This window comes from Mobula birostris, chromosome 4 (genome assembly GCF_030028105.1).
Source record: "Mobula birostris isolate sMobBir1 chromosome 4, sMobBir1.hap1, whole genome shotgun sequence".
Taxonomy (NCBI): domain Eukaryota; kingdom Metazoa; phylum Chordata; class Chondrichthyes; order Myliobatiformes; family Myliobatidae; genus Mobula; species Mobula birostris.
In genome coordinates, this window is record NC_092373.1 from 107368253 (window position 1) to 107394082 (window position 25830).

Sequence of the window (25830 nt, forward strand, 5' to 3'; positions counted from 1 at the left end):
GAATATTGATGCCAGGGAAAGACAAGGAATGATCATGTGGATTATGTCTGGAAGTGGCCTGTCCAATCTCACAGTTGCTGCAGCGATTATTATAATAGTCTGTTTTGGATAAGATTGAACTTGAACTGCATAGCACTTAAAACAGGTCTGAATCCCAGACATATATAATCAAAGTCAAAGTAAACATTATTATCAAAGTAGGTATAAGTTACCATTTACTACCCTGAGATTAGCTTCCTTGCAGGAATTTGCAAGAAAAATAAAGAAATGCAATAGAATTTATGAAAAACGTACAAAAGCAAAGACTGACAAACCATCAATGTGCACAGAAATAACAAACTGTGCAAATAAAAGAAATAATACTGAGAACACAAGTTATAAAAGTGTCCTTGAAAGTGAGTCTGCATCTGGTAGAATCAGTTCAGAGTTGTGATCAGTGAAGTTATCCATGCCTATTCAGGAACCTGATGCTGTAGGGCAATAACTCTTCCTGAAACTGGTGGTGGCAAACCTCAGGCTCCCGTACCTCCCGCCCGATTGTAGTAGGGAGATGAGAGTATGACCTGGGTGGTGGGGATCCTTGATGGTGGCTGCTGCTTTGTGTGACAGTGCTCCTTCTGAATGTACTCATGGTGGGGAGGCCTTAGCCTGTGATGGACTGGGTTTTGTCTACTACCTTCTGTAGTCCTTTCCATTCCTTGGCATTTGTACTTCCAGAACAGGCTATGATGTAACCGCTGAAGGGTCTTGGCTCGAAACTATACTCTTTTCCATAGATGCTACCTGGCCTGCTGAGTTCCTCCAGCAATTTGTGTGTGTTGCCATTGTGTGTGATGTAACTTGTTATGATACTCTCCACTGTGTATCTTTAAAAGTTTGTCATAGTTTTTGGTAAGTAGAGATGCTGTCATGACTTCTTTATGATGGTACTTGCATGCTGGTCGCAGGACAGATCCTCTGATATGTTAACGACAAGGAATTTGAAAGTTACTGACCCCTTCCACCTCGATCCCCTCATGAGGACTAGCTCATGGACCTGCAGCTTCTTCCTCTTGTAGTTGGTAATCAGCTCTTTGGTTTTGCTGATGTTGAGTGACAGGTCGCTGTTGTGGCACCATTCAACCAGACTTTCAGTCTCCCTCACATATGCCAATTTGTCACCACTTTTAATTTGACCAATAACTGTGGTGTTATTAGCAAAATTAAATGAGGCATAAATGAGTACATAGCCACTCAATCATAGGTAGAACAGGGGGCTAAACACACAACCTTGTGGTGCACCTGTGCTGATGGTGATTGTGAAGGAGATGTTATTGCCAATCAATTGTAACTGGGATCTGCCAGTAAGGAAATCGAGTATCCAGTTGCACAAGGAGATATCCAGGCACAGGTCCTGAAGCTTAGTGATGAGTTTTGAGGAGCTGATAGTACTGGAATGCTGAGCTATAGTCTCCATTGGTCCAGATCTGCGTGAAGAGCCAATGACATGGCATCTGCTGTTGACCTGTTGTGACAATAGGCAAATTGGAGCATCTTCGGTTTGAAGTTGATGTGCTTCATAACCAACCTCTCTAAGCACTTCATTACAGTGGGTGTACAAGTGCTACTGGACAATAGCCGTTGAAGCAGGTTGCCACATTCTTCTTGTGCAGTAGTATGATTGAAGCTTGCTTGAAGCAGGTAGGAACCACAGACTACCAAAGTGAGAGGCTGAAAATATTTGTAAATACTCCAGCCTGTTGATTAGCACAGGTCTTCATTACTCGAACATTCGGGCTAGATGCTTTCTGTGGATTCATTCTCCTGAACGATGCTCTCAGGTCAGACTCAAAGATGGAGATAACAGGGTTGTTGGTGTTGTGGGGGTTCATGAAGGTGCCTCCATGTTCTGTCAGTGACAGCGAGCATAAAAAAGCCCTGTGCTCATCTGTGAGTGAAGCCATTTTGTCATCTATGTTCTCATCTGTGTTTCAAGTATAGTCCATAATTACCACTTTGCATGTGAGATTGCCTTGCAGAGGTCATACCTGAACCTCTTGTACTTTCCTGGATCAGCAGTCTTGATCTAGTCCTCAGCATATTTCAGATCTCCTGGGTACACACTCATCAATGAGTGTCTGAATAAAATCCATGACAATCAAGTCCAATTCATTCAGAGGCATGATGAGTCCTTGAACATGGCCCAGTGCACCAGCTTGAAGCAGGCCCTTAGCCACTCAAAGACTATAAAACGTAGGAACATAGGCCGTTTTGCTCATTAAGTCTGCTTCTCCATTTCATCATGCCTGATTTATTAACCCTCTATACCCCATTCTCCTGCCTTCTCCTATAACCTTTGACACTCTTTTTAAATCTTTTTATTAATTTTCAAAATTATGAACTCAATCACAAAGTTGGTACAAAGAGATTGGAATAATCTTAATCAGCATATACAAAAAGGATTTTAAGTAACATAGGTATAATAGACTTCCAAACTCATAATGAAATTAGTCATAAAAAAGAAATAAAAAGAAAAAAATATATATATAAACAAAAAGAAAAAGAAAAAAAAAACAAAAAAACAGAACAAAACAGGGCTAGACCAATATCTTGAATCAGACACGTTCAGTAACGTCAACGCTGCTCTTCTATTTGTATAATTTAAGTTTAAAAAAAAATTCGAAGAAGGTCAGATTACATCATATGAAAATGTTGCATAAAAGGTTTCCAAGTTTCTTCAAATTTAACCGAAGGGTCAAAAATATCACTTCTAATTTTTTCTAAATTTAAACTTAATGTAGTTTGAGAAAACCATTGGAATGTAGTAGGAGGATTGATTTCCTTCCAGTTCAGTAAAATACATCTTCTAGCCATTAAAGTAACAAATGCTATCATCTGACAGGCTGAAGAAGACAAAGATCTCTATTCTACCATTGGCAATCCAAAAATTGCCGTAATAGGATGAGGCTTTAAATCAAAACATAGAGCTGTTGAAATAATATCAAAAATATCTTTCCAATATTCTTCCAAAAGAGGACAGGACTGAAACATATGAGTTAAAGAAGCCACCTCAGAGTGACATCTATCACAAATAGGGTTTATATGGGAATAAAAGCAGGCTAATTTATCTTTGGACATATGGACTCTGTGTACTAATTTAAATTGTATTAATGTATGTTTAGCACATATAGAAGAAGTACTAACTAACTGAAAAATTTTATCCCATTTTTCTATAGGTAGACAAAGTTGAAGTTCCCTTTCCCATTCGTTTTTAATCTTAACAGATACACTTGGCTGTAATTTCATAATTATATCATACACGGTTGTAAATAATTGCTATTAATCCCTTCTGAAAAGGACTTAAACCTAAAATTGCTCAAAAGACATAAAACAGTTATCCAGAAATAAATCACGAAAACACATTATATCTTTCGTTTTCCATATCAAAAAGGCTTGGTCCATAACTGAAGGTTGAAAAAAGAAATTAGATATAATAGGACTTGATAACATAAATTCATTCAGCCCAAAAAATTTACGAAATTGAAACCATATTCGCAATGTATGTTTAACTATAGGGTTAAACGTTTGTTTATTCAATTTAGATAGTACAAAAGGAAGTGAAGTTCCTAGAATGGAAGCTAAAGAAAACCCCTGTAGAGAGTAACCTTCAAGGTTTACCCAATGTGGGCTTGGAGTTATATTGCAATCTTGCGTCCAAAATGTTAAATATCGAATATTAATTGCCCAGTAATAAATCTTGGGTTAGGCAATGCCAAACCACCCTCTTTCTTAGATTTCTGTAAGTATTTTTTACCTAATCTGGGATTTTTATTTTGCCATATGTAAGAGGAAATTTTAGAATCAATAGTATCAAAAAAGGATTTAGGAATAAAAATTGGTATCGTTTGAAATAAATATAAAAATTCAGATAAAATAATCATTTTAATAGCATTGATTCAGCCAATCAATGATAGAGACAATGGGGACCACTTAGTAATCAGTTGTTTAACCTGATTAATTAATGGTAAAAGGTTAAAATTGAATAGATCCTTATGTCTCTTAGTAATTTTAACTCCTAGATAAGTAAAATAGTCAGTAGTCACTCTAAATGGAGAATTTCTATAAGTGGGAGCCTGCATATTTAATGGAAAAAGTTCACTCTTACCTATGTTCAATTTATAACCAGAAAAACTACTAAACTGAGCAAGCAAAGTTAATACTGCTGGAATAGATTTTCCTGGGTTAGAAATATATAATAGCAGATCATCTGCATATAGCGATAATTTGAGTCTCATTTCCATGGGTAATGCCAAATATATTAGGGGAGTCACAAATGGCAATAGCTAGCAGTTCCAAAGCAATATCAAATAGTAGTGGACTAAGAGGACAACTCTGCCTAGTACCACGGAATAGGTGGAAAAGAGGGGATCTTTGATTATTAGTAAATACTGAAACCAAAAGGGTAAGATATATCAGTTTAATCCAAGATATAAATATCGAACTAAAATTAAATTTCTCAAGCGTGCTAAATAAATATGTCCATTCAACTCTGTCAAAAGCTTTCTCAGCATCCAATGAAATAACACATTCTGGAATTTTGGGTGAAGGTGTATAAACAATATTCATTAATCTAATATTAAAAAAAGAGTAACGATTTTTAATAAATCCAGTCTGATCAGCAGAAATAACTTGAGGTAATACATCCTCCAATCTCATTGCCAATATTTTGGAAAAAATCTTAGAATCCACATTCAACAAAGATATAGGCCTATAAGATGCACATTCAGTAGGGTCCTTATCTTTTTTAAGAATTAGGGAAATAGAAGCTCAATAAAAAGATTGTGGTAACTTACCTATTGATACTGCACCCCTAAAACCTCTACATAACCAAGGAGTCAGTGTAGTAGAGAAAAATTATAAAACTTCTACTGTAAATCTGGGCCAGGTGCTTTACCTGTGTTCTTTATTTCCTTTACTGTGATAGGTACATCTAGTTTTGAACGTTCATTAGATGATAATTTTGGAATATTCAGTTTCTTAAAAAATTCATGCATTATAGTAGTGTCATCAGGAAATTCTGATTGATATAAGGAGGTATAGAATTCTTGAAAGGATTTATTAATCTCGTCATGGTCAACTGTCAAAGTGCCATCTTGTTTATGAATCTTAAGAATCCATCATTTAACCGAGGCCGATTTCAATTAATTAGCTAATAGTTTCCCAGTTTTATCACCGTGTATATAAAACTGACTCTTAGTTTTGATTAATTGACTTTCGATCGAAGATGATAATAAGAGATTATGTTCCATTTGAAGTTCAACTCTCTGTTTTAAAAGTTCCTGATTAGGAGCTATAGAATATTTCTTATCAACTTCTTTAATCTTGTCAACCAGTTTAAGTATTTCCTTATTAGTTCGCTTTTTTAATCCAGCAGTATATGAAATAATTTGTCCACGAATATATGCTTTAAAAGTATCCCAGAGTGTCCCACTGGAAATATCCTCTGTAGAATTCATTGTAAAGAAAAAAATTAATCTGTTCCTCAATAAACCTAACAAAATCTGAATCTTGAAGCAAAGTGGTATTAAATTGCCATTGTCGCAACCAGTAACAAGAGGAATTAATCGAGAGTGGATTAAAAAAAAATAGTCAATTCTTGAATAGTGCTGATATACGTGTGAAAACAATGAGAACTGTTTCTCACTCGAATGTAAGAATCTTCAAATTTCTGAGATTCCAGAGTCGGTCATAAAGGAGTTAATAAGGGTAGCCGATTTGTTTGGAAGTACAAAGACATCCTTGCCATAGAGGGAGTACAAAGAAGGTTCACCGGATTGATTTCTGGGATGGCAGGACTTTCATATGATGAAAGACTGGATCAACTAGGCTTATACTCGTTGGAATTTAGAAGATTGAGGGGGGATCTTATTGAAACGTATAAAATCCTAAAGGGATTGGACAGGCTAGATGCAGGAAGATTGTTTCCGATGTTGGGGAAGTCCAGAATGAGGGGTCACAGTTTGAGGGTAAGGGGGAAGCCTTTTAGGACCGAGATTAGGAAAAACTTCTTCACACAGAGAGTGGTGAATCTGTGGAATTCTCTGCCACAAGAAACAGTTGAGGCCAGTTCATTGGCGATATTGAAGAGGGAGTTAGATATGGCCCTTGTGGCTAAAGGGATCAGGGGGTATGGAGGGAAGGCTGGTACAGGGTTCTGAATTGGATGATCAGCCATGATCATACTGAATGGCGGTGCAGGCTCGAAGGGCTAAGTGGCCTACTCCTGCACCTATTTTCTATATTTCTATGTTTCTACTTGATTGGACTTGGATCTATCCATCAAAGGATTTAAACAGCAATTGAAATCTCCACCCATAATCAGCATATAGTCATTTAAGTTAGGAAGAGATGTGAAGAGATTCTTAAAAAAATCAGGACAGTCAATATTTGGGGCATAAACATTAAGCAAAACAACTTTTTTGTTAAACAACAAGCTAGTAATTAACAAAAATCTGCCATTGGGATCTGAAATCGTCTCATAATGCAGAAATGAAATTGACGGATCTATAAAAATAGAAACGCCTTTTACTTTAGCCTGTGAGTTCGAGTGGCACTGATGGCCCTGCCAGAATCTAAAAAAACGCTGATTATCCTCTTTCCAGACATGAGTTTCTTGTACAAAAATAATATGAGCATTCATCCTATGGAATACTTTAAAAAATTTCTTCTGTTTAATTGGGTCGTTTAAGCCATTTGTATTCCAAGAAACCAAGTTAATAATCTTATCCATCATAATGAGCTCGAGTATAAGGTATGTAAAGGGTTAACCAGAGTACAGACTTATGACCCCGGAAGAGGGGAAAAGGGTCCAAAGAGGAACCGGAAGTTACGACATTTCAGACATTTTGGTAGTTTTAGGTCAGCCCATTTAAAAAGCAAAAATAAAATAAAAATAAGAACAAAAATACCACCCACCTCCCACAAAAAACCAGAAAAAAGCCAGACAGTGGCCAATGCTAAATCTAAAGCTAATCGTATCCCCATCTTTCCAGAAGGCAACCCAAAAGAAATACGTTTATCAAAAAAGATACCACCCATATTCCAAAAAAAAGTAAAAAAATAACTATAACGGTAAGAAACAGCTTACAACGATTATAAGCATCGAATAGTTCCTTCTTACTCATATTTCGAGGAACATCAAACGTTAAATTATATTACTATATTAATTTTTCACATATAAATGATTGGAAATGACGTTAGAGGCAGAAAGGATTCTGGGGAGAAGAAGAAAACGATCCACCATTTTAAAATATAATACTCCAGTAACATTTCAGAAAGAAGAGCAGCGTTAAAGTTGTAACTAAATAACTTTCAAAAAGTATTAAGAGTAAGATATACAAGATCACTAACAGAAAAGCATAATATCATTTAACAATATAAAGTGAACCTACACTGCAAGATCAAGGGGAAAAAAAACCCTCAAACTATACAAATCAAAGACAAGAGAGAAAACAAAACGATACATTAGTTAATCCTCCGCAGAGGGAGGCAGATCATCAAGAAAACTTTGGGCTTCCGTCGGATTTTTAAACAGGCTACGCGAGTTGTCCGGCATAACCACACTTAGACAGGCTGGAAACAGTAATGCTATTTTATAACCCCAACGATAAAGTTCTGCCATCTGTGGTTTAAAAGCCATCCGTTTTTTCAGTACGTCTTGGGTGTAGTCTTCAACAATTCTGAACTTGAATTCTCGAAATTTGATCATACCTTTCTTCCGAGCAGCTCGAATAACTCGTTCCTTATCGTGGACATAATGAAACCAAATAATGATCGGTCTCGGTCTGGCCACATTCTCTGGATTAAAACGAAATGAATGATGTGCACGATCTAATAGTGGGGGCTCCTCCAATATATTGGAGCCAAACACATCCATTAGCAATTTAGAAAAATATTTGGTAGGATCTCCCGTCTCAGCATCTTCAGGAAAACCGATAATTCGCAAATTCTGTCGTCGGGAGCGATTTTCAAGATCGATAGTCTTAGCTTGATAACGTTCCAATAGCTGTGTTACCAAAGTTAAACTTTTTTCAAGAATTTCAATTTTTCTATCCCTTTTGTGGCCATCTTCATCTAGTTCCGAGATTCTGACTTGATGTTGATCAATTTCACGTATGAATATTCTTGATTCTTCTTGCATCGACTTCAACACTTCTTCAATTGCAGTGAGTCTTCGATTAACTGTATCTTCTAGAAGTTCCTTCATTAGTTCCATACTTATCGGAGCTTCCTTTGATGTTCCAGGACCACCATTTTTTTTTCCATTCCCACCGGAACCTTTCCCTTCTTTAACTTCTCGTGCTCCAGTATTCATTTTCAGTAAGTAAAAGTCGTAGTTCAATGATATAAATGTGATATAAATCGTTTAGTGTAGGAATAGGTAAAGTGAATAAGAGTGGTTACATGTAAGAGAGTAAAGGGTACGGAGCGACGCCAAAATACAGCTCACTCCATGGATCCCCTTCCAGAAAGTCCACCTTTGACACTCAATAACTTTCCCAATACTGATGTCAGGCTCACTGGCCTAGAGTTTCCTGGTTTAATTTTAGAGCCTTTCTTATGCAGTAGAACAGCATTAGCTATCCTCCAATACTCCGGTACCTCACCTGTCGCTAAGGATGATTTAATTATCTCTGTAGGGCTCCGGCAATTTCTGCACTAGCCTCCTGTGAGGTCTGAGGGAACACCTTATCAGGCCCTGGGGATTTAGACACACTAATTTGCCTCAAGACAGCAAATAACACCTCCACTGTAATCTGTAAAGAGTCCACGAAGTTGATGCATTTTGCCTTACTCTCATAGACTCTGAGTAAATACAGATGCAAAAAATCCATTTAATATCTCCCGACCTCTTTTGGCTCTATGTTTGGATTACCACGCTGATCCTCCTGAGGATGTTTTCCATTGACATTTATCTTGTTCCACATGAACTGGAAAATATCATGTCGATATCACAACATATGACCACGTTAATGGAATTTTATTATGGACCATCCAACAGTCTGTGGGATTTAGAGGAACCAAATTGTAGAGAGGTTGCAGGCTGTTGTAAGAAACATAAAATTATGATAGGTGATTTTAATGTTCCACATATTAACTGGGACTACCATACTGTAAAAAGGTTGGATGAGGTAGAGTTTGTCAAATGTTATCAGAGATCCCAACCAGAGAGAGTGCAACACTAAATCCCGAATAGAGAATGAGACAGGGCAGGTGACACAAGGTTGTGTGGGGGAACACTTTGCACCTAGTGATCATAACGCCATTAGTTTCAAGATAATTATGGAGAAGGATAGGTCTGGTCCTCAAGTTGAGATTCTAAATTGGGGAAAGGCCAATTTTGATGGTATCAGGAAGGATCTGGCAAGTGTGGATTGGGACAGGCTGTTTTCTGGCAGTTGTAATTGGTAGTGATAGGCCTTCAAAAATGAAAATTTTGAGAGTATGGAGTTTGTAGGTTCCTTTCAGAATAAAAGGCAAGGATAACAGGTTTAGGAAACTTTGGTTTTTGAGAGATATTGAGGCCCTGGTTAAGAAAAAGAAGAAAATTCATTACAGATGTAGGCAGGGAGAAGCAAATGAGGTATTTGAGGAGTATTAGAAATTCAAGAGAGCACTAAGAAGGAAATCAGGGGGCTAAAAGAAGGCATGAGATTGCTCTAACAGGCAAAGTGAAGGAGAATCACAGGGGTGTCTAAAGTTATATTAAGAGCAGAACGATAACAAGGGACAAAATCAGCTCTCTGGAAAATCAGAGTGGTGATCTGTGCGTGGAGCTGAAGAGATGGGGGAGATCTTAAATGGAGTTTTTTGCATCTGTATTTACTTAGGAGATGGATATAGTATCTATAGAGATGAGGCAAAGCAGCAACGAGGTCATAGACCCTGTCCAGATTACTGAGTAGGAGGTGTTTGCTGTCTTGAGGTAAATTAGGGTGGATAAATCCCAAGGTGTTCACTTAGTCCCTGTGGAAGGCAAGAGCAGAAATTGCAGGGGTGCTTGCAGAGATATTTACAAAGTTTGTAAATCATCTTTAGCAATAGGTGAGATACCGGAGGATTGGAGGATAACTAAAATTGTTCCACTCTTTAAGAAAGACCTTCAAAGATAAAAATGAAATTATAGGCCAATGAGACTGACATCAGTAGTGGGAAAGTTATTGGAAGATATTCTAAGGGACTAGATATTTGGATAGACAGGGACTGATTAAGGATAGTCAACATGGCTTTGTATGTGGTAGGTCAAGTCTAAACAATCTTATAGAATTTTACGAGGAGATTACCAGGGAGTTGATGAAAGAAAGGCAGTGGATGTTGGCTACATGGACTTCAACAAGGCCTTTGAACTTGGTCAAGTAGATTCAGTTACTTGGCTTTCAAAATGAGGTAATAAATTGGATTAGACATTGGCTTTGTGGGAGAACCCAGAGAGTGGTAGTAGATGGTTACCTCTCTGATTGGAGGCCTGTGACTAGTGGTGTGCCACAGACATCAGTGCTGACTGTTGTTTGTCACCTATATCAACAATCTGAATGATAATAGATACCCTATTGATCCCAAAGGGAATTAGTGTCACAGTTGCATTACAAGTGCATAGGTATAAATATTAGAAGAGAAGTGGAATAAAAAATAGGTTACCACAAGCAGTCTAACAGAAGTCGGCTATAGGTTGACTCATTATAGAGCTGAGGGTAAGAATGACCTCATGGAGTGTTCTTTGGAGCAGCACATTTGTCTTAGTCTGTTACTCTGTTCAGCCAAAGTGGCATGGAGAGGGTGAGAAATATTGTCAGAATTGCCAGGATTTTCCATAAGGTCCTTTGTTCTACCACAACCTCTAGTGTGTACAGTTTGACTCCGATAATACGAGCCAGCCTTTCTAATCAGTTTATTGAGGCTGTTGGCATCACCCATGTTGATCCCATTGTCCCAGCACACCACCACATAGAAGATTGTACTGGCAACAACAGACTGCCAGAACATGTGAAGGAGAGGCCTGCATATTCCAAAGGATCTCAGTCTCTTCAAGAAGTAGAGGTGACTTTGGCCCTTTTTATACACAGCCTCTGTGTTAGTGCTCCACTCAAGTCTATCTTCCAGGTGCACCCCCAGGTTCTTGTAGGTCCTCACCACATCCATGTCCTCACCATCAATAGTAACAGGGAGCAGTGCAGGTTTGGTCTTCCTAAGTCCATCACCATCTCCTTTGTCTTGCTGATGTTGAGCTGCAGATGATTCAGCTTGCACCATTTGACAAAGTCCTCCACCAGTGCCCTGTATTCATCTTCCATCCTCCCTTTATACACTCCACTATTGCTGAGTCATCAGAGAATTTCTGCTGATGACGTGACTCAAAGTTGTATCTAAAGTCCAAGGTATACAGGGTAAACAGGAAGGGAGCCAATACAGTCCCCTGTGGGGCCCCAGTGCTGGTTATAGCCATATCTGACACACAGCTCTGAAGCTGCACAAACTGTGGTCTGCCAGTCAGGTAGTCCATTATCCAGGATACAATGGAAGCACCAACCTTCATTGAACGGAGCTTTTCCCCAGCAATGAGGGCTTATGGTTTTGAAGACACTTGAGAAATCAAAAAACATGATCCTCACGGTAAATTGGATCAGCAAATTTGCGGATGACACCAAGATTGGAAGTGCAGTGGACAGTGAAGAAGACAATTAAAGCTTGTAGTGGGATCTGGACCAACTGGAAAATGGGCTGAAAAATGGCAGATGGAATTTAATGCAGATGAGTGTGAGGTGTTACACTTTGGGAAGACAAACCAGAGTAGGACTTGCATTATGAGCAATAGGGCACTGAGGAGTGTGGTAGCACAGAGGGATCTGGGAATATAGATCTTTATTTCCTTAAAAATGGTGTCACAGATACAGTTGTAAAGCTTTTCACCTTCATAAATCGAAGTATTAAGTACAGGAGTTGGAATGTTATGTTGAATTTTTAGAAAACATTGGTGAGGCCTAATTTAGCGTATTGTGTGCAGTTTTGGTCATCTACCCAAAGGAAAGGTATAAACAAGGTTGAAAGAGCGCAGCGAAAACTTACAAGGATGTTGCCAGGTCTGGAGGACCTGAGGTATAGGAAATGGTTGAATAGGTTAGGACTTTATTCCGTAGAGCGTGTGAGGGGAGATATGATAGAGGTATACAAAATTATGAGGAGTTATAGATAGGGTAAATGCAAGCAAGCTTTCTCCACTGAGGTTCGGTGATACTAGAACTAAAGATCATGGGTTAAGGGTGAAAGGTGAAATGTTTAAGGGAACGTGAGTAGGAATTTCTTTACTCAGAGGACGGTGAGAATGTAGAACAAGCAGCCATAGGAGATGGTGGATGCAGGTTTGATTTCAGCATTTAAGAGAAATTTGGATAAGTACATGCATGAGAGGGGTATGGAGGCCTATGGTCCGGGTTTGGGTCGATGGGACTAGGCTAATTAATATCTTGGTGTGGACTAGATGGGCTGAAGGACCTATTTCTGTGGTGTGATGTTCTATGGCACTAATTCCCCAATTTATAATCAGAAATATGCAGAACAAGGACATTTGCATGAGATTAGTTAATTGTACTCAAATGGAGAACTAGATGATTATTTGGTCAGAACTAAATATGAGCAAATGGATAAAGATGATTTAGGGAGATATATAATTGGGAAAAGTACCTGAAAAAAACTATTTTTTGATATAAGTAAAAATATTAGGTTAATGAATAAACTTTGCAAAGTAGAATTTATTTGTAAAACAATGATATTTTAAATTCCAGGCAAAGGTAATGTTAGGGTTTAAAAATAATAGTACTGAGTTTCCAGGAAAAGGGAATAAATTTTAAAAATACAACTTCAAACAAATTATAGAAAACACATAAAAAGACTAGTTATTATTCACTGAATTTCACATAGGGAAACAGTTATTATCCTGTTTGGCAGCAATCCGAAAATAAACTAGGATGTGATAAACATTATAATCGTATCTTCATTTAAATACCTAGGTTTTGGTATGTGTGCTGTAATTAAAATATGCTGTCAATCTAATCTTTTCCCAAAAAAAGTTGAGCACCAGGGAGGTGATGCTATTTGCTTAATTCTCCACTGGAGGCACCATGTTCTTTGAATGCCTTTAGATTGTTATTTCCAATCTAATGTGTTTATTTGTCCTTTCATCATTTGCAGATTTGGTTTTACACAAATAGTATCTTTAAAGACTCTGGCATAAAGGAGGATCACATTCCATACCTCACTCTCAGTACCGGTGGCGTTGAGATTGTGGCGTCAGTTCTCTCAGTGAGTAGAGTTTAAATCTAAAGAGTGTTGACTCAACCAGATATGATGAAGTAGCTCTTCTTAAAACGTTGCAAAGTATTTGTGGTTGTTGTTTTGTGTATGCTTAATTTTATGAACTTGTGGCTGGCAGAATAACACCAAAAGTGGATTTAAAAGTTAGCTGTTTTGTTAGTTAACCTGCTAAAAGCCATGTAGGTGTGATAAAGGAAAGTGACCTCTTTTTTTATATTTTGTTGTGTTTTTGCCCCTTTAAAATCTTATTACATTTCCTTTATCTGACATATTGCAGACAAGTTTTCATTCAAATTCTATTCAAACAATCCAATGGTAATTCTAAAACATTTACCTATGGGCATTGTGTTAGCTCTGTGATAGGTGTTTGTCTTGACAACAGTCGAGGTTGCATACCTTTGCACCACAACATCCAATCCCATCAGTCACCTGTAGTTTGATTCATATAAGATGCAAACAGTGATGCCATGAAAGTGGATTGAACAGTCATGTTTTTAGTGGAATTTTTATGTTTTTTTAATCATAAATCACAAAATTAAGAACCTGGTGGCATGGTGCGAAGACGATAACCTATCCTTCAATGTCAGCAAGACGAAGGAATTGGTTGTTGACTTCAGAAGGAGTAGCGGACTGCACGACCCAATTTACATTGGTGAAGCGCAAGTGGAACAGGTCAAAAGCTTTAAGTTCTTCAGGGTCAATATCACAAATGACCTGACTTGGTCCAACCAAGCAGAGTTCACTGCCAAGAAGGCCCACCAGCACCTTTACTTCCTGAGAATACTACAGAAATTTGGCCTGTCCCCTAAAACCCTCACTGATTTTTATAGATGCGCCGTAGAAAGCACTCTTCTAGGGTGCATCACAACCTGGTATGGAAGTTGTCCTGTCCAAGACCGGAAGAAGCTGCAGAAGATTGTGAATGCAGCCCAGCACATCACACAAACCAATCTTCCGTCTTTGGATTCACTTTACACCGCACGCTGTCGGAGCAGTGCTGCCGGGATAATCAAGGACACGACCCACCCAGCCAACACACTTTTCGTCCCTCTTCCCTCCGGGAGAAGGCTCAGGAGCTTGAAGACTCGTACAGCCGGATTTGGGAACAGCTTCTTTCCAACTGTGATAAGTCTGCTGAACGGATCCTGACCCGGATCTGGGCTGTACCCTCCAAATATCTGGACCTGCCTCTCGGTTTTATTTTTTGCACTACCTTACTTTCCATTTTTCTATTTTCTATTTATGATTTATAATTTAAATTTTTAATATTTGCTATCGATTTGTAATCCAGGGAGCGGGAAGCGCAGAATCAAATATCGCTGTAATGATTGTACATTCTAGTATCAATTGTTTGGCGACAAAGTATAAAGTATAAGTATAAATACACATAGTGCTCACTTTCTACAGGTGTGCCTAATAAAGTGGCCACAGGAGTGGAACTTGGTGTGGCCTTCTGCTGTTGTAGCCCATCCATTTCAAGGTTCAAGATGTTGTGCATTCAGAGCTGTTCTTCTACACACCGTTATTGTAACGCATGGTTACTTCAGCCACTGTCACCTTCCTGTCAGTTTGAATCAGTATGGCTTTTCTTGTCTGACCTCTCTCATTAATACAGTGTTCTCGCCCACAAAACTGCCACTCACTGAATAGTTTTTGTCTTTTAGACTATGCTCTGTGAACTCTAGAGACTGTTGTACATGATAATCTCAGGAGATCAGCAGTTTCTGAGATACTCAAACCACCCCATCTGGCACCAACAATTGCATTGCACATTTCTTCCCCACTCTGATGGTCTGAACCTCTTGACCATGTCTGCATCTTTTGATGCATTGGGTTGCTGCCAGGTGATTGGCTGATTAGATACTGGCATTAACGAGAAGGTGTACCCTATAAAGTGGCCACTGAGAGTATGTTAAATGTCTGAAAAAGAACAGAATTTGTGAAATTCAGGTGGGTTTTTCCAATTCCTCTTCAAACCTGCACAGTTGTGCACAGGACTTGTGTCGAGTGATTTCATCTGTTGTGCAACACGCTTTTAGAAAATTGGTAAATGAAATTATATCATGTTTTATTGCTCTGGAGAAATTACGAAGAAATACCCGGATATTCTGTTCACTTAGGAAGCTGCTGTCTTTGGGTCTAGTGTATTTCCACTTCTCCACTTTTTGTCTCTGCAATGGAGCCTCCACAGAGACTCACTGAGCGTGCTGCTTAGACTGGTGCAACAGGTTTGGGATCAAAAAGGCAGGCAGCTGTGCTCAAAGCCCCTGAGAGGGTAAGAAGCAGGGGCTCGCGTCGGCATTTCCAGTCCCAAAGAGTGTTGAAATGCTGAAAGGGTTGTGCCCTAATCACCAATTCTCCAGAGAATAAAATATAAAGAAGCCAAGGTGAATGGTCACAGACAGGAGTTCTGCTTTAGGAGAATCACAGCCAGGCTTCAGTTCCTGGACGACTCGGCCTCTGGAGATCTTGGTTACTATTGTTGAGCTTCTGAGTGTACGTTGGCTGATTTATGCTGTCTTTCCTGGTTTGTTTTATGCTATAGCATTAGGGAGGTGCTGATTCTCTCTACGCAAGGAAAAGGGAATGAATCTTCTTTTCCTTGACTAGAGTCCAGTTTGGACACAGAGTTGAAAGGATAATGGATTCCTCAAGACTCAGGGGTTAGTACTACGTGATGCTTGGGCTCCCAGAGCTCAGCAAGAATCAATTGATGGACAAAATCATATATAATTGGGGATAAAAAAGAATTCTCATGGTCAGTGTCACATATTTGTGAACTCTTATGACACTTTTATTCTTTGGCATTCTGCATTGCCTGCTGTATCTCAGGCATTGCATTGCAGGGAAGTTTGGCTACTGAGAATGAAGGACCTCTTTCCTGGGCTTCTGATCCCAGCAGGGGCAGGGGTAGGGGTGGTGTCTCCCTGCACTGGCTACACTTGTCCCTCAGAGACTGTGGGTTTGGGAGGCGTAGTCAGAATAGCTGTCGCCTGGTGGCACAACAGGTAGAGTGCTGCCCTTCAGTGCCAGAGTGCTGGATTTGATACTGAGTTTCTATGCACCTCTGTGCATAGTTGATACTCAATGTCTTCATTCATTTCGTCAATACGATGAGCTACAGAGTTATTATTCAGAGGAATTGATTTTGAAATACTAGTATCCATTTTGAGAATGGTGTTGAGCACTTCTGATACAGTAGTCATTCTTAATCTTTCACCAATTGTATGAGATTTTCCATACTTTTCTATCATTTTGGAAATGTTATAAGAAGCAATGAAACCACTATCAAGGTAATTTTTAGCTTTCTTGGCAAATGACTTGAGTGTGCAATGCTTTTCAAATGCTTCTTTCATCTTCTGGAACTGAGTAATACCATAAGTTGCCTTTTCAGGGTGTCTTTTACGGAAGTGTTCCTGCAATCTTGATGGCTTCATTAGACAGTACAGTATTGCAAGTAAGACACGTGGGGCATTGCAGATCTGACAGGAACAGAATAAAACCATACTGCAGGAATGTAACATTGTATTGACGCACTTTCTGTAGTTTCTGTTTATTAGCGGGATTAGATTTCAGGGCCTCACTGCCTTCAGACTCATAGATGGGGCTAAATTAAAATTAAAAATTAACACAAACTGTAATGTCTTTCGGATTTGACGACGGCAGTCAGTTGACATGGATGGAACGATGGTAGCAGCACGCAAAGGAACGGAGAGGTGAAGATGACGATCACAACGGGGAAATTTACATTGACAATGATTCAAATTGGAATCTGAATGTTAGTGGAATAGGGGTGGTGTTCAACAATCTACCTTGAAACTGTTCCAGGTAGCACAATTGACCAATCACATAGGATCTCATAACGCCCAAAAATAGTTCTTGACCATATATATGAAGCCAAGGTCACTTTGAACACCTCAAGAGGACTCCTTGGGGTTGGCAGGTTTACTGATTGGCTCTAATTCACCGTTTGGTTCTGCTCTGCGCAGTATTGTTGTGTGACCTGTTTTCAGTAGATTTGTAGAGAATGTTGAGAGGGAGTACTTGACTTCCCAACTGTAAAATTGCATGAACTCATTCTCTGCCGCAAGTCAAGGGGAACTGTTGGGCACCTTGGTTGCTAATTTATGCATCCACAATAATGTCTGTTTGAATGGTAAGGTCAGGTGAGATTGTTGGGTTTCAGATGTGTTGGGATGACAAGTGCCTCCCACCTGCAGAGCTATGATTCTTCCTGTGTTCCAGTGCCTCTCTACTAACAGTTGGTCAGGTCTTCTGCCTCAAGTTAGGATGCCACTTACCACCAACCCCGCTCCCCCCACAAGAATCATGCACGCCCCCCTGACAACTTCTATTTCCCCTAATGCCTCCCTAGGACATGTAACTGTCCCGTTGGGTGGGTGGTACCATTCCCATTGGAAATCACTGGACAACAACCATTCTCTACATGACGAACTGTGTTGCTCCTGAAAAGAAAGCTTCACATAGAAGCTCATGTATTTTACTTTTCTTAGTAAGTCTGTCTAGAATCGCAGACCTGTACCTGTTACATTCCAAACTTTCCTAAGTGGTTATTTAAATAGAATTGCAGACTTGTACCTGTTATATTCCAAACGTGGTTATTTAATGGAAAGCAGCTTGGAACAAAATTATCATTGAGGGAGTAATTTGCTGCAACGCCTACTAGATCATTCTGAAACAGAATGGTGATGACGCACAACTGTGGGTTCATTTTGACACCACCATATATTTTGGCTCGTACAGTCTCTTCAGATAATCATTCTACTATATTTACATGGATTATTATTCTATTGCCCTTAAAATGGGTTATTATAACTTTCTATTACGAATTGATAATTATGCATTCCAATAGACTTATTAAACATAAAGAGCTGGTTTTTAAATTTTATGATTTAAAAAGCATGAAAATATATTAAAATAATGCAAATCATGTGATCAATATCCATAGATTTACTTTTAGGTAAATTTGGTAAAAATGAAAGAGCTTTAAATAGCATGACTCCTCTTCCCCTCTGCCATCAGATTTCTAAATGAACACTATCTCACTACTTTTTATTTCTCTTTTTGCACTACTTCTTTAATTTAACTTTTAATATATATATGCTTACTGTAATTTACAGTTATGTATTGCAATGTGCTGCTGCCACATAACAAATTTCACGCCGTATGCCAATGATATTACACCTGATTCTGATTCTTAGTGGAAGCTCTTTGAAATCACTTAAATTTATTTCAAGAGTGTATCCATTTCTTGGGGACTTCATCTTTTAAAGTTATGGGTGGAAGTTTTGGTTTGGTGCATCCACACATGACCTTAAACTTGACCACCCAATGAAGACAAAGACAATAAGTAGTTCAAATAATGGAGAGCTCTTAATGCTACATTGCTGGTACATCATTTTCACAACTTTTAACAAGAGATTTTACTAATGGGAGCTTCCACTGCAAAAGAAGTTGGTAGATAAGCGATGCAGTTCATGCCAAGAAGCATTTCCCGTAATATGTTGGCTACACGCTGCCTAAGCTTGTCATACAGACACTTACCGATTACTCATGGCCCACCTGCTCCCCTGTCCTGAGCCCATCAGCATCAACAGTCATTGTCATGAATTGTCTTATTGCCTGCCTAAGATACATTAAGCCAATCCTACAATTTTGAAAGTGTTCTAGTGCCCTGCTCAGATAAGCCTTTGTACACATTTAACTGATTCTCATAATCGTAGCCAGGTTAATGACACCTAGGATTTAGTTGGAACAATGATTTTGGATCTCCAACCGCCCACCCCGCCACCTTGGTATCTCAGCTACTCTGTTTGCTGCCCTGTCCTACTTTAAGAGAGCTAATTGCTGTTGAAAGCATAAGCAGATGTGTGAACTTCCTGCAAACACTGCATGGGGTGTGAGGTGAAATTACAGCAGGATGTAATAACAATGCTCAAAATTGGTGTATGAACAATGTTGAAGAAGCATTGTTAAGACCTGTAGTTTTGTTGGGTGTGAGGTGAGCAAAATAACATAGATGCTGGAAAAGAGAAATGCTCCAAATACTCAGTAGGTAAGGACATGTCCCTAGAGAGAGAAGTAAAATTAGTATTTCAGGTTGATAATCTTCTGAGTGAGAAAAAGAGAGCTTGTCATGTGCTTCTCGGTTCTATGTAAGAAATGAAGTGGAAAGGAAAATGATGTGATGGAATAAAAGGAACGTCAGTTCGTGCCATTGAAAGCAGTGAAAGATTAAGTATACCCACTGGTAGTACTTTTGTTAAGACATTGAATCGCTAGTTGTATTGAACCCAGCTCCTTCAAAATTATTGCCTTTGTATGGCATGTTTATACAGTATGTTGCACCCCACACATTTCTGGAACCTCTTCAGATACAGATCTTTGCACTTTTTGTTCTTTGCTTAGCACTCCATTTGTGTTGTCCCTTCCAAGTTCAAGTTTAATTGCCATTTAGCCATGCTGGTGTGCACAGCTAAATGAACCATTGTTCCTCCTGGGCCAAGGAAGAACTCTAATGTTGTCAGCAGAGCAAAACAGTAGATTTTGTATTTGCTGTCTTCAGCTTTCTCTAAGAACTTCTGCAACATTAACAACTCATTAGTTGTTAATACCAACAGAGGCCATCATGTAATTACTGCCTGTAAACTCTTTTGTTTTGCCGATTACTAACCAGACCACTTTTGCAGTACAGGCAGTCAGTCCCTGGGTTACGAACGAGTTCTGTTCCTGAGTCCGTCTTTAAGTCGGATTTGTACATAATTCGGAACAGGTACATCTGGTATTATTTAGTGTCAGTTAGTCAAACATTTGTCTTGGTATATAGTATATATTTTACCTTCCTATGCATATAAAACACTTAAGAAGCGTATGTATTTCAATAATTAAACCACTGCGTTGCTTAGTAATAATTGTAGCTTTCATCGGGGTAGGGCCTTTCACATATAACCATATAACAATTACAGCACGGAAACAGGCCATCTCGGCCCTTCTAGTCCGTGCCGAACTCTTACTCTCACCTAGTCCCACCGGCCTGCACTCAGCCCATAACCATCCATTCCTTTCCTGTCCATATAGCTATCCAATTTAACTTTGCTCCATTATTCTCACTTTATCCTTTAAAATTTTTCCGATCATTGACCAACTGTAGCCTAAAGGCTGATTTATACTTGTGCGCCAAATGTACGTCGTAAGTACGGTGTAGCCGGGTACCCTACGCTGTACTCTACACCGTAGCATAATGCGCACCTCTCCCAAAATGTAACTACGCGTTGCGGCGATGCAGACCACAACAACTGTGATTGGTCCGCTTGGTAGCATCGCATTTCCTCCTACACTGCAATAGCTTCCCACTGGGTGACTGAAGGGCAGGGAAGGAACTCTGGCTGCAATGCTTTCCATAAAGCTTTACAGACCTCCGAAATTATGGAGGACCCTGTGCTTGACGCCAGTTTGTAGCTAGCTGCTACAACAGTTTGTAGCCTGTTGACTTCCACCTGAAGCTAAAACTTGAATGGTGATCGTCAGTCTCTGAATATACTGTGTGTACACTGATGCGAAATAAATGGTTGGAGACGATGAACTAAATCGTCAAATCTATCTGCCGACATCTGAAAATATTTGAAATGCATTTCCTCATCCATGTCTCTCAGTGGCCAGACAAGCACAGAAAATTCACCCTCCTTCAGTTTGTCGCCATTGTTTGAAGTTTGAGTTTCTTCATGTTGAGTTTCAACACAGTGGCATAGAAACCCCACCGCTAACTAGCATTTTGGCAGTGAATTGCAGAGTGACGCAGACACACCAACGCACAAGTATAGATGCTCACAACAGCGTAGCCCACTTGCATAGGCTACAGCGTAAGCTAGTACGCACAAGTATCAATCAGCCTTTACGCTTTTCCAATGGCGTTTCATCTCTTTCCGATCGTCTTATTATTTCCACTTTATTTTCAATCATGGTCGTTTTCTGTCAATGGAACAGAAACACTGTGGATTCAGCAGCAGCCGCGGGCAGCAGGTCCTAAAGTCTGCCTGCATTGAGACAGGTTAAATGGGACAAGTGGGGGCGGTGCTGACTGGAAAAGGTGGGGTCAGGGTGAATCTTGCTAAGAAAAATTTAAGCCAAATACAAAGTTACACACTCAACACAGTGTTAACGGTAGTGATCTGACTTAAAATGGCGGACGTTGACGAATTTTTAATACAATAGGCTTTATGGCAGGTCGTTCGTAAGTGCGAGTTGTTCGTAAGTCGGACGTTTGTAACTCGGGGACTTCCTGTATTCAATTCATTCAGTAGCTCCACAAACAGCAAAACCCAACAAAACTGCATATTTGCCCAGATCTCCTCCAGTGTCTTCATCCTCATAACTAGCCCCAGCATCAGTAAACAACGATTTATTCCTTGACTGGCATGGCACCGTGTTTCTCCATTTTCTGACCACTCCGGGACATTTATAATGTTTGTCGTCAGGAATACTTGCATCTTTAGGGCAAAAAGTTGATATTGCTTTTAAATTCTCAAGCTCACAGATCCCTGAGCAATATCGTCAACCCGCCATCATTTTAACTCATAAACACAAGAGATTCTGCAGATGCTGGAAATCTTGAGCAACACACGCAAAATGCTGGAAGATCTCAGCAGGTCTGGCAGCATCTATGGAAGGGAGTAAATAGTCCACATTACAGACTTCATCAGGACTGGAAAGGCAGAGTGTAGAAGCCAGATGATTTAAGGAGAAATCTTGCCTGATTTCTGTTGGAATTCTTTGGGGAAATAATGTAACAGGCGGAGCTGTGAAAGGAGAGTCAGTGGATGTTGTTTACTTTCCCCTCCAGAGAAAATGGCACGTTTGACCATCTGCCCTCAGCACATGCCCTGTAATCCAGGCAGCATCCTGACAAATATCTTCTGTTCCCTAGCCAGAGTGTCCACATCCTTCATATAATGAGGCGACCAGAATCGATTGCTTGATGTTGCCGAAACTGAGTTTTCTCAAGCTGCAATATAACTTTCTAACTCTTAAACTCAGCACCTTGAATAATAAAGGAAGCACACTCTATGCCTTCTTCGCTGCCCTTCAACTTGTGCAGCCATTTTCCGTTGGCTATAGACTTAGATAAATGGTTGCTCTGTACATTAATGCATTTGAGGGTCCTGCCATATATTGTTCTTTTACATTTCATTAACTCTGTATTTGCCCTTTAGATTTGAGGTGCTCATTTTATTCAATGTGCTCAAAATACATCCTGTTTTTAAAAGCTGTGTCGAGGTAATTCAGCACTGGAATTGATGGCTTTGTGCCAAAGTTTGCAGGTGATACGAAGATGGGTGGAGGGGTAGGTAGTGCCGAGGAAGCAAAGCGATTGCAGTAGGACTCAGACAAACTGGAAGAATGGGCAAAAAAGTGGCAGATGGAATACAGTGTTGGGAAATGTATGATGACGCATTTTGGTAAAAGGAACAACAGTGCAGACTACTATCTAAATGGGGAGAAGGTTCAAACATCAGAGGTGCAGAGGGACTTGGAAGTCCTCATGCAAGAATCCCAGAAGGTTAATTTTCAGGCAAATGCAATGTTGGCATTTATTTCAAGGGGAATGGAATATAAATGCAAGGAGATAATGCTGAGGCTTCGTAAAATATGAGTCAGTCGCACTTGTATTGTCAACAGTTTTGGCCCCATATCCCAGAAGATGTGTTGTCATTGGAGAGAATCCAGAGAAGGTTCACAAGGATGATTCCAGGAATGAAGGGTTAACATACGAGGAGCATTTGGAAGCCTTGGGCCTGCACTCATTGGAAATTAGAAGAATGCGGGGAGGAGGGGGATCTCTTGAAACCTACTGAATATTGAAAGGACTAGATAGGGTGGATGTGGAAAGGATGTCTCCTATGGTGGGGGTATTCAGAACTAGAGGGCACAGCCTCAAAATTGAGGGACAACCCTTTAGAACAGAGATAAGGAGGAATTTTTTATAGCCAGAGTGTAGTAAATCTGTGCAATGCTCTGCCACAAACTGCAGTGGAGGCCAAGTGCGTGGGTACATTTAAGTCGGAAGTTGTTTGTTTCCTGATGGGTCAGGGTATCAAAGGATATGGCGAGAATGCAGGAGTATGGGATTGAGTGGGATCCAGATCAGCCATGATGGAATGGCGGAGCAGACTCGATGGGCTGAATGGCCTAATTCGTCTCCTATGTCTTATGATCTTATGCTCACAATTTGGTGGCATTCAAAATATTGATGTTTTTCTGTCTAGATTGAAAAAAAAATGCATTATGACAACAATTGTAGGCATTCATTCAAAATAATTTAAATGATTTTGAGGGTCTCACTTCAGTTTTTCTCATGTGTGCATGGCCTGTGGTCCATCCTTCAGCAACAAATGTTTTGGTCCAGCAGCATCTATGGAAATGAATGAACAGTTGACATTTTGGGCCAAGATACTTCATCAGGACTGTTGAGGAAGGGGGAAGATACCAGAATAAGGTGGGGGGAGGGAAAGGAGTCCAAGCAAGACTATGACAGGTGAAGTCATTTGGGTGGGGAAGGGGGATGAATGTAGTTTCTGGCAGTAATTGTACAGGAGCCTCTAACATCACTCAGCCTGATATATTTGAACATGCTGCACTGCCCTTTATTACAATGCATCCAGGAAATGAAGGCCTCAGCCATCAGTGATAACTGTCTGATGCATTAACACTTGCAATGCAGTCCATTAGAGCAGCCACTCTCAACGGGGGCTATATGGCCCTGTTAGGGGCCCTGGCACATTGAAGGGGGCCACCGACTGAACACTGTGAGAAGGGGAGCCCCAAGGGTTTATGGGGGCCCTGGTAACTGGCAGATATCTTTCAGAAGCTTAATTTGTTAAACAAGACCTTACAGGGCAAAAACAGTAACCTCGTAGATTGTAAGGAAGCCATTGTTTCTTTCCTTAAGAAACTCGAAGTCTATTGCCACATATGGGTCGGGAATTTTTACAATTTCCAAACCTGAAGACGATCGCAGAGGTACTGAAGGACGATGACCTTACCGTTTATGTGAAACATCTCAAGCAGATACACAAGGATATGCAAGAAAGATTTAATGACCTGTTAAACCTTGGTATCCCGGATTGGATTTTAAATCCATTTGAAGTACAACCCAAACACGAGGAAATCACCTACGCTCTGTCCACCAGAGAAAGCAGGATCTCCCAGTGGCCACACATTTTAATTCCACGTCCCATTCCCATTCTGATATGTCTATCCACGGCCTCCTCTACTGTCAAGATGAAGCCACACTCAGGCTGGAGGAACAACACCTTATATTCCGTCTGGGTAGCCTTCAACCTGATGGCATGAACATTGACTTCTCTAACTTCCGTTAATGCCCCACCTCCCCTTCGCACCCCATCCATTACTTATTTATTTATTAGTTTTATTTTCTCTTTCTCCTTTTTCTCCCTCTGTCCCTCTCACTATACTCCTTGCCCATCCTCTGGGCTTCTACCGTCCCCCTTTCTTTCTCCCTAGGCCTCCCGTCCCATGATCCTCTCATATCCCTTTTGCCAATCAACTGTCCAGCTCTTGGCTCCATCCCTTCCCCTCCTGTCTTCTCCTATCATTTTGGATCTCCCCCTCCCCCTCCCACTTAAAAATCTCTCACTATCTCCTCTTTCAGTTAGTCCTGACGAAGAGTCTCGACCCAAAACATCGACTGTACCTCTTCCTATGGATGCTGCCTGGCCTGCTGCATTCACCAGCAATTTTTATGTGTGTTGCTTGAAGTACAACCCACCCAAGCTGAAGCAGAAATTCAAGAGAGTTTGATTGATCTACAGAGTGATATAACTGCACGTCGTCAGTTCAGTCAGTTTCAAAAAAATTTTTGGATCAAGAGTGATCTGCCGAATAAATTTACAACACTGTGGGGGAAAACCCCAAAGATTTTTTATTGGCTTTCCCTCAACATATTTGGTTGAGAGTGGATTCTGCAAGGTAGTTTCCTTGACAAAATCCCAGAATAGAACCGATATTGCAACAAGAGGTGACCTCTGACTGTCATTGTCTAATTTGGAGCCCGATATCATGAAACTTGTAGAAAAGCACCAAGCTCAAGGATTGGATTAGGCCTGATAGATGTTAAATTTCATACAACACACATCAAAGTTGCTGGTGAACGCAGCAGGCCAGGCAGCATCTCTAGGAAGAGGTGCAGTCGACGTTTCAGGCCGAGACCCTTCGTCAGGACGAAAGGTCTCGGCCTGAAACGTCGACTGCACCTCTTCCTACAGATGCTGCCTGGCCTGCTGCGTTCACCAGCAACTTTGATGTGTGTTGCTTGAATTTCCAGCATCTGCAGAATTCCTGTTGTTTGCGTTTAATTTCATACAGTCTTTTTTTAAAGTTTTGTCCAGTATGTCGGAATGTTGAAGTTTTCTTGGTGTTCATTAATAAATGATTTTCTGTTCGTGT

The 25830-nt window shown here is 40.0% G+C and overlaps 1 protein-coding gene across 2 annotated transcripts in view; it reads left to right on the plus strand.

Annotated features, from left to right (window-relative positions):
- slc2a9l2 (solute carrier family 2 member 9, like 2) overlaps positions 1-25830 on the plus strand; it is a 263120-nt gene that overhangs the window by 121055 nt on the left and 116235 nt on the right. Inside the window, exon 8 of one of the 2 annotated variants that reach the window (XM_072254680.1) lies at positions 13225-13335. The exons of the other annotated variant lie outside the window; for it this stretch is intronic. Coding sequence (XP_072110781.1) covers positions 13225-13335 — 111 coding nt within the window. The remainder of the gene's footprint in view (positions 1-13224; positions 13336-25830) is intronic. 2 annotated transcript variants of the gene reach the window in all.